Below are 9677 nucleotides of genomic sequence, written 5' to 3'. Positions count from 1 at the left end.
AAAATGATGTGGAGAAGCTTGAGAGAGTCCAGAGAAGAGCCACGCACATGATCAGAGGTCAGGAAAACAGACCTTAGATGACAGGCTGAGAGCCATGAGGCTCTTTAGTCTGGAAAAGCGCAGGCTCAGGGGTGATCTGATGGCCACCTATAAGTTTATCAGGGGTGACCACCAGTACCTGGGGGAACGTTTGTTCACCAGAGCGCCCCAAGGGATGATGAGGTTGAACGGTTATAAACTACTGCAAGACCGTTTCAGGCTGGACATAAGGAAGGATTTCTTTACTGTCTGAGCCCCCAAGGTCTGGAATAGCCTGCCATCGGAGGTGGTTCAAGCACCTACACTGAACACCTTCAAGAGAAATTTGGATGCTTATCTTGCTGGGATCCTATGACCCCAGCTGACTTCCTGCCCCTCCCACTTGGGGGAAGAGCTTCTCATCTCCCAGCAGAGGCTCAGATCCAGATCCACACAGGGATCTGGATACCACAACACATCGGGTTACACTGGAGTGCAAGCCACAGCCCTGAGAACTCTTTTATGCAAGAGATCAATTCCCTCCTCTGTCTCATGGGGTTCCACCAACGGACAAACTCTTTCTGCATCAAGAGATCCTCTATATTCCATTCTGGGGTTGGGTCACAGGGTTGCTCTGAATCACCCTTATTGAAGCTGCTCCATTTTTGATGGAATACTTAAAGATGCATTGGGCCAAAAAGAGAGCACAAGGGGGAGAATAACTCTATAGCTTACTGACCACACTGATTAGTGCATTTCACCTGGGAGAGAGTGTCCTGGGTTCTAGTCCCTGATGCATATCTTTCTTTGATGAGATAACATTTTTAAGACAAAGGAAATGCAGTAAATCTACTTCAGTAAAGCATTTAATTAATATGGTGTCACACTGTAAATTAAAGGTCAAATGAAGAATACTGGGGGTATTACAGGCATTGTAAACTGGGTATGGAACTGGGTAAAAGAAGGACAACTATGGATAATGTTGTAAATGGCTGCAGGAAGGTTTCTTAGACGCCTGGCACATTACATTTATGGCAAGGGTAGTGTGTTAACTGCACCATAAATAGCAACATGTCACATATGCATCAAATTTATGGTGCCATAAAATTGCACTATAAGTTGAACATGTGGCATGCTCCATCATCCCACTGCCAAAAAGCATCTGATTGATAGCATTGGGACCTATGCAGCCCACAGTCTAGAACCTGGCACACCAGAATGTCTGGAATTTGAAGCCAATGTGTGCACTGCATGTGGTGCATGGGGCTGGCCCATGGTGCATGTGGTGTGCAGCTCCTGTCTGTGGGACTGATCTAGCCTGTGGACAAACCTCATGGGTCCTGATGAGTCAATACTTCTGGTAGAATTTTCACTGACTGGCATTAGTGTTTCCCTGTTGTTACGGTAAATACCTTGCCTGATGCATCAAATTTGAATCAAATTTGCCTTGTTCAAAGCTGTTTTGTGTTGGTGGCTCATAGCAACTGGCAAGCCTTTCTCTTCAGTTATTTCCAAATGATTAGCTCTCAGTTTACAGCAGAAATTCTTATTAGGACTAGTGCACACTATCAGACTTTATAATATTACATTTCATCACAGTTTGACTACTTCAGTGTCAATGGCCTCCAGTGATCTCTGCGCAGAGTGCAGACAGGCCCCATACGCAGTGCCTGTGCGTCCAGTCTGGTGGACTATGCCATGTGCAACATGTGCCAGACCAGCTTCATGCTCAGTGCGCAAGACCAAGACCAGGGTTGGCATGTGCTACATGCCCAGACAGTCCAGAATATGCCACATGCACAGGATATGCTGCATGTACTGCTATATGCCAGTCTAAGACCCACAGGCAGCACTGTGAGCTGGATCTTTGACACCCCTGCTCTACACAGTTCCAGTCATTCATATTCAAGAAAGACAAGCTAATCTTGCCATAAATGTAACATCTGCCAGGTGCCCAAGATGCAGCTTCATACATTCTGGAAGGGATTATACAGTGTGGTGGGTCTGTAAGAACAGTGAATTAAACTTTATGATCCAGGACCCATGCCATCCTACGTTCCAAGGAAAAAACATAAAATACATAAAAAAAACCTTATGTATTTTATATTAAACAATTAATGGATAAAATATTTTGCTGGGACTGGTATCCCTGCCCCCCAAAATGTATAATTACCTGCCCTAACCATTGAGTTACACAATCATGCTTACTCTTGTGAGTTTGAACTCCTTCATGCACAAGATTGGCAGCCAGTCCTGCTGCTCAGCAATTATGTCAAAACTGCACTCAGAAGCAGAACTTTAGATGCCTATGGAATTTTAATGTAAAAAACTTAAGCAATAAGGTTTTTCAGTGCCACCATGGTTAGGCAGCACCTGAGTCGGGGTTTTGAGAATGTAAATTTTCAACTTGGTACTGGAGTCTCGGATAAACATACAAATGGATCTGGGCCAATCTAATTCCTCCTTCAGATGGCAGAAGCAATTTTTTTTTTACAGTGCCAAACTGCTGATACCTACAGGTCTGTCTAAACATTGTGTCTACTTAATACAGAACTTCTACAGAGAGATAAACATTATACAGGTTTTAGATCAACTTTCTCTCTTATCAGCTCATATTATTTTAAAAGCAAAATGACAAAAAAAACAAGCAAACAACTTACCAAATAACAAAGGAACGAAAGATTTGTGGCAGCTGCACTTTTCACTCTGCTATCCTTTTTTTCAAACATTTTTAAGGTTTCCACAGCCTAGAAATAGTTCAAAAGCAAATGACCTATATTGTGACATACTTATAGCATTGTCAGAAAAAAAACAAAGAAAATGAATACACTTACACAGTAATAAGTATCCAAAATTACTATTGAAAGCTTGGATTCCTAATTAATTTCTATGCAGTAATTGCATAAAATTTTCCACTGCAAAATATTTAATAACTTGTACTTTTCTTTTAAAATGGTAACTTCCCCTGCCCCACCACATGCTTAAGTTCATATAATTACATACAACATTGATATACTGGACCCAGTATCTGTTCTCTGTTACATCAGTGCAAATGTAACAACTTCACTTAAGCTAACTACTGACAATTACTAAACCTTCTTACCCTGCCAATATAGATATACTTATCATAGTAATGTGAATGGTGAATGCATGATGTTATAAGTGGAAATGTCAAGACAGAAAAAAAACACCTTTAAACTACCAACCTATATATTGAAAGTAAGGCAAGGTAGAACCCTGGGCTGCTTACAGACATAACTCCCAGCCTTTCAAATATTTCAGAGATATTCAGACAATAGAATGAAAATCTAATTGAGCTTTTGCTTTCTTTACCACTATCCAAAAAAGTAGTAGTAGTAAAACAAATGCTTACTAAGAGGGTAAAGTACAAATTTTAGCTTTGGTTTTGATTTGACCTGCACAGCCAATTAGGTGAATTCATAATTTGATTTTTGGTTTGGATTATTATGTGACTATATTTACCCTCCTGTTTACAAATCAATAAAACATATATGTACTTTATCACATATTTCCTACGGATAATCACCTGAAAACATTAAACTTTGAAACTTCCAAGCTTGCCTAATACTGTATTGGCACCCATTCATTGTTGCTAATGAATTTTATGAAACAATGACTTTTTAGAAATGGAAAACTTTCCATAGAAAAATAAAGCATTGGAAAATTTTCCAAAAATTTTTCTGCCCCACATCTCTGCATAGGAAAGTAGTGTCTCACAAGGGGTGTGTCTATATGTTCATTAATGTGCAGCAGTTACCATGTATTTAATTTAGTACTTGCTTAATGAAGTACTAACTAAATGTTCAGTAACTAATTACTGGACAGTAGTGCCAGCACACAGTTTTTTTGTGAGGCTTACCGTGCACTAGCCTAATAACACTGTGCAGCAGCGTATTAGCACAGTTTCTGACTGGCACACCACTGTGCAGTGTTATTAGTCTGCTGCTCAGTAAGCGCCGCGTGGAGACATGCCCAAAGTCATGTAATCCAGCCACTGCTCAATGCATGTAATCCAGCCACTACATCTGTTTAAAAAAATGATCCCTAAAACACTCCAGAAATTTGCCGGACTACTACTGCACTGCTGTTTTCCTCCTAGCAGGTGTCCCAATAATAAAAGTCTTCCATGAGAACCAGGTCCTGAAATCTGGAAGCTTCTGTCAGTTGTTTAAAGAAGGCCCTGTCCACCTCTTCCTCCTGGCTCGGTGGTCTGTAGCAGACACCCGCCATGACATCCCCCTGCTCTCAATTGGCCTACCTTCCACTTCATACTGCACTTCAGAACTCATATACATCACCTTTAAATTATAGTGCAACACCTTCTCCGTTTTCCTGCTCTGCCATCCTTCCTGAACAAGCTATACACATCCAGGACAATACTCCAATCATGAAAACTATCCTACCATGTCTCTGTATTTCAAAAGGGCAACAGCTATTAGGTTCTAATAGTTATGCATAGACAAGCCAGGCACAATACATCCAGTGTTAAAGCTCAAGTAGCACCACTTTATCATTCCCAGCTTGTCCACACATAATAATTAGAACATAGCAGCTGCTGCCCTTTTATAATGGCTCTAAATGTAAGTATGTCCATACCCTCAGTGAGCTTTCAGATATATAAATCAAAATGCCATTCCTTGGTTTGTGTGATTTCTACTTTGACATCTTTCATTGTAAAGATTGAAGTGCAAGTAACATTTTTGTTGCCAAAGGAAAAAGAGGGGTTAGCATACTTTGAGACCACACAGATACTGGCTAAGAATGCCACAGATCACTTGAGTTTATTAAAACTATGACATACGTTGGCATTAAAATGTCTTGGTAGTAATAATCATTCTGTCCTTTAAGGTGAGATGCTGTTTCTGTATATTTGCCTAGTTTGGGAATTTCACTATTCTTAAATCCTCAGGATAAGAATCCGCTGAACATAAAAATCAAACTAAGGAATTGTTCATATCAGTCTTTATTATGGGATTCTACTACACCCAGGTTAAGCTTAAAAGCAGGTTGAAAGTATGTTTGAAAGTGCTGCATAACGAGTTAAATACAACAGTATGCCTGACCTAGGGTATGGACTTTCAGCAATGTTAACAGAACTTGCACCACTAAATTTTAGGGCTCCGCTTTAAAACTGTATACCAAAATTGTCTTTAATAAAACATTCAAAATACCCGTAATGCACAAAGGTCATTTTCAAATAATATGCCAGTCTCCAAATGTCCTGACAGATGATCAGCAGGGAACACCATCAACCCAATGAGGATGTGAGACACTGCTGTATTAGACAGCTCCCATCTGTTTCAAGCACCTGCCTCATATCTTACATGGTTCAGCACCACTTTATTTTTCAGTGAAAATTTATGTCAGGGCATAAAAATAAACAAAAAAAGCACCACAAGTGGTGAAAAGTTAAATTTTGAAGCTCAATACATAGTTGTCTCAATGGCCCACCCAACAGTATGTACCAAAAAGAGACTTGGGACCAAAATCTTTCCTGGGAGTTTTTGTACTGTTGATCGACAGAAGTGATAGAAGCTATTCTGTAAGGTAAATATCGCACTGCTGTGAATATCCTTTTACTATAGCAGATGTATATATATGCATGTATACTGCACATGCAGCCCAACGAAGTACTGGAGGAACGGTAATCAGGGAGACTACAAGTATTTCCAAAAGGAAAAAAATATTAGAGATCAGAAAATATGAGATGTGCTGCAGAGGGACAAAGGTAAGTCACCACCATCAGTAATACTTCAGAGCACAAAAATAAAATGCTTTTTGATATAGAATAATTTTATTTTAGTAACTCAGTTTTATGGAAAGAGATGGAAGATACATATGCACACATGCACATCCTTCATATTATGATAAATAATTATATGAATACTAAAAAATACCCTAAAATTTGAAATGAAAAATGCTACACTCTTGAAACAGTTCTTCTAAGGCCAATCGATGTGTGTTACCTGTTAAATAAAACTACATGTTTACAAATGAAACAAGGAAATATTCAGATTTCTAGTAGAAGTAGTGATTTATTTTCTAAGTTTTTATTACATATGTACTAAGGAAAGTACTTAGACTAAAGATAGAAAATAAATGTGAGATTTTAATACTGTACCTACCTCCTCATACTTACAGCATTAAACAAAATTTAAGTGACAGAATGAAAGAAACAATGTTGAAAAGAAAGTAAGGACAACATTTTAAAAACTGCAGTTCAACTAACCTTACAAGCAAGACACTGAAAGCATAAACACATTTATATAGCAGATGGAAAGATCTACAAAAGCATTGCACAGAACATGAGACTGAGTAGGGCATACAGGTGAAGGAAGTGAAACAATGACAGATGTAAGCAGCACACATAACTAACAACTGCATGGGACTGAATTGCAAACTGCAGTAAGCCAATGATTGCTCTTGGATTACCCATGCTTTACTGATGCTGCAAAGACTATAACCTCCCCCTCCGCCCCCTCCAAGAGCTCATGCCGATCTGTTCCACAGGAAAAATCTTTCCTCATTCCAAATAGGCAGTCAGTCCTGAAGCATCACAAAAGATGCAGAATAATTTATACACAAGTAGAAATGCCCCCACTGGATGATCCTTCACACCAGCTTCTAAGCATCCACATGTAGACCACACATCAAGCCAGCGTCAGCACTAAATGATCCATCCTATCTCTGTTAAGGTAGTTTCACTTATAGGGCATAGAAAACATGTGCAAGGCACTGGGGTTTCAAATTTATTTGAGGATACTTATGTCCATTTACGCCTGTCTTATATTTAGTTTATACCAATTCCTTACAGAATCCAGCTAAATCTAAATAAATCAGGTTTGGATACGATTGTCCAGGCAAGATTTGTACCAGCTTAACCACATGATTTTAAAAATCAACTTGAGTTAAATCAGTGCTACTTTGTGTATAGGCAAGGCTTCTATATCTATTTATCTATCTGGGAAAAATGAGATCACATTCCTCCTAAATGAACTTGTCATAATGTTAATTGCTCAAAATTATTTTTCTCAAGTCTGCCCTTTTGTAGAACTATCATGGACAGTGATTCTAGCATAGACTACACTGTAACAGTGGATATTTGAGTAGGAAATGGAAAAAGAATCATTGACTACAATATCAAGTGCATCTGCACATTTTCTGATCTCCTATTACCTTCTCCAATATGCAAATTATATTTAGATAAAAGCCACTCCATATTATCATTCATGTTTTTGCAGGATTATTCTAATAAAATCACCCAGACTTCTATCAGATTCTAAGCAATCATAAAGGAGGCTTGTGCTGGAGTTTAACGGTTACTTGAAATGCCAAATACAATATTCAGAAAGATAGCATAAAAGAGTACTGTACCTGGTTGAAGTCCTTTTGCCTCAAATACATAATTGCTTTATTTATTTCAAGATCATTGGCTAACTCTACATAGTGGGAAGCTTTTACTACTTCAACACACCTACAACAGAAAGGAATCCAAAAAAAAAAAAAAGATAAAATATATCTGCATTTATGTTACTTTCCAAGATGCTCATTTTTGCTATCTAGAGGGAATTGGTCTGCTAATTTAGTTACATCTTCATTGCAGACATGAGTGGCACCACAAATAAAAAAAGTTTTACAGAATAATTTCTTTAATTGCTTACTTGAAAAGTGCTCTCTCTAGTTTGTTTTTAAGGCTCTCCATATAAGTAGCATGTTATTTTCAGTTGCTTAGCAATCTTCATGTCAGTGATCTCAGAAATTGACCTAAATAGATCCTGAATGATGCTGGCTCCATTCTGTAAGCAGCCAGAATTTTAATTTTATAAAAGATCAGGTTGCAGCAAAATACTACAGACTCACGACATATCTACAATTTGTTCCCTAGGTTCTACCATGTCATAAACCTTAAAACTTCTTAAGTATATTATAAATTAGACGTGGCACACACAACCCTGAACTTTTGTAACATATGCAAGAGTATATATCCTCTCTCATATAAGTAAAAGAGAAATTAAAATCTCAAAGAAACTTTCAAACATCAATGCAGATTTAGCCACACCATAGTAATGCTCAAGATGGACAATGCATTTTAACATCTTGCAGCATTCAGAATGGCTGTCTTTAGGGGGGAAAAAAGCCTCCTGAGTTCAGTTCAACCACTTTTGGATGCGACACTGTCATATCCAGAACTCAATGTAGTGGTGGCAGAGGTGGCTTGGGCCTAAACTACCAAATGCATGATGGACTTCCTGCTTATCCCTCAGGTAACTCTTTAATTACTTCTGATTCAGGGGTACTAGGAAAAGAAAGCCAACATGGAGCAAGGCAGTTATTGCTGTCTGCATGTTAAGGTATTCTCTTCCCATCAACTCTTTTTCTGGATTTGATATGGTACATTCTAAAACAGGGGTGTCAAACATGGCCTGCGGAGCTGCTGTTACCTAGCCTGCATGGCTACTGGGAACTCAGGGATCAGGGGAAGAGGCCTGCTACAGAATCTGGGGCCCTGGGGTCCAGTGAACATGACAATTGGTGGCAGGAGGGTGAGTGAGGACTGACATAACCCTGGGTGCCTCTGGCTGATTCACTTCTTGTTACTGGGCGCATCTACAGGAAACACTTCACTTGAGATTAGAGCAAATGACTGCGCAGTAAGTGTCTTTACATATAAACAGTGATGCTTACTGCGTAGTTATTTGCTCGAATCCTGAGTAAATTTGCTACCTGTAAATGCAAATAGAAAATTTACTCAAGAGTAATTACTGTGCAGTATGGCACATGTTGATGGCCGACCAGGAGCAAATGTGCTCCCAGTCAGCCAGGCAGCAGAGGGTGGGAAATTACTCCCTGCCCCTGGAAGCTGCCTGCTGCTGGGGCAGACTACACCACTGGAGCGTTGGCAGGGACATGTCCCCTTGCCCCAGCAGCAAGAAGCTCCCAGTCCCCAATCTGTGATTGCAGAGCAGGGGCTGAGAGCTGGGATTCTTATCTCCCAGCCCCAGATCTATAATTGTGGAGAAGGAGCTGGGAGCTTCCTGCTGCTGGGACAGGGGGATAGTGTCCCCTCCCCAGCAGCAGGCAGCTCCTAGGGGCAAGAGAATCTTCTGGTCCCATGCTCCCTGCCAATCCCTGGGCTTGCACCCAGAGGAAGCCTAGAGCTCCTCCTGGCTGCTGCAGGGGGCCAGTGCAGGGCTGGCAGGGGGCAGCAAATCTGTTCCCACTTGCAGACTGCATCCAGCCCAGGGCACAGGATGGCTCTGACAGCAGCACCTCTAGCTCCTTTCTGGTGCTCACAGTGGCAACAAGGATTCCAAGTCCTGCTCCATGTCCTGCGCCAGAGCTGGAGCTGTTGTCACCAATATGTTTCATGTTGGCATGGCAGCTCCAGTTCTAACACAAAAGAACATGACTGCTGGTCACAGCTGCTGCTGATGGCAGTAGTCTTCTGCTCCTGCTTCCCTGCAAGTGTAGACACCTGCCCCAGGGCATTTGCATGTGTAGACGTGCCCACTGTTGTGGTCCCAGCTCCTTAGCTGATGGCCTCGTTGTTGCTGCCACCACATGCCCTATACCAGACTCAGACTTGGGGCCATCGTGTTCTAACTATAGGCCCATCAGCCTGACTTCTATCCCAGGGA

At 40.6% G+C, this 9677-nt stretch overlaps 1 protein-coding gene across 1 annotated transcript in view; it reads right to left on the bottom strand.

Annotated features, from left to right (window-relative positions):
- IFT88 (intraflagellar transport 88) overlaps positions 1 to 9677 on the bottom strand; it is an 87887-nt gene that overhangs the window by 45361 nt on the left and 32849 nt on the right. The window contains exons 15-16 of the mRNA XM_019525082.1: positions 7414 to 7513; positions 2679 to 2765 (exon numbers count right to left, since the gene is read on the bottom strand). Of these exons, the coding sequence (XP_019380627.1) occupies positions 2679 to 2765; positions 7414 to 7513 (187 nt within the window). The remainder of the gene's footprint in view (positions 1 to 2678; positions 2766 to 7413; positions 7514 to 9677) is intronic.

The sequence above is a fragment of the Gavialis gangeticus genome, unplaced genomic scaffold, assembly GCF_001723915.1.
Source record: "Gavialis gangeticus isolate Ggan-Ray unplaced genomic scaffold, GavGan_comp1, whole genome shotgun sequence".
NCBI classification, from domain to species: domain Eukaryota; kingdom Metazoa; phylum Chordata; order Crocodylia; family Gavialidae; genus Gavialis; species Gavialis gangeticus.
This window is presented reverse-complemented; position numbering and strand designations above follow the sequence as displayed.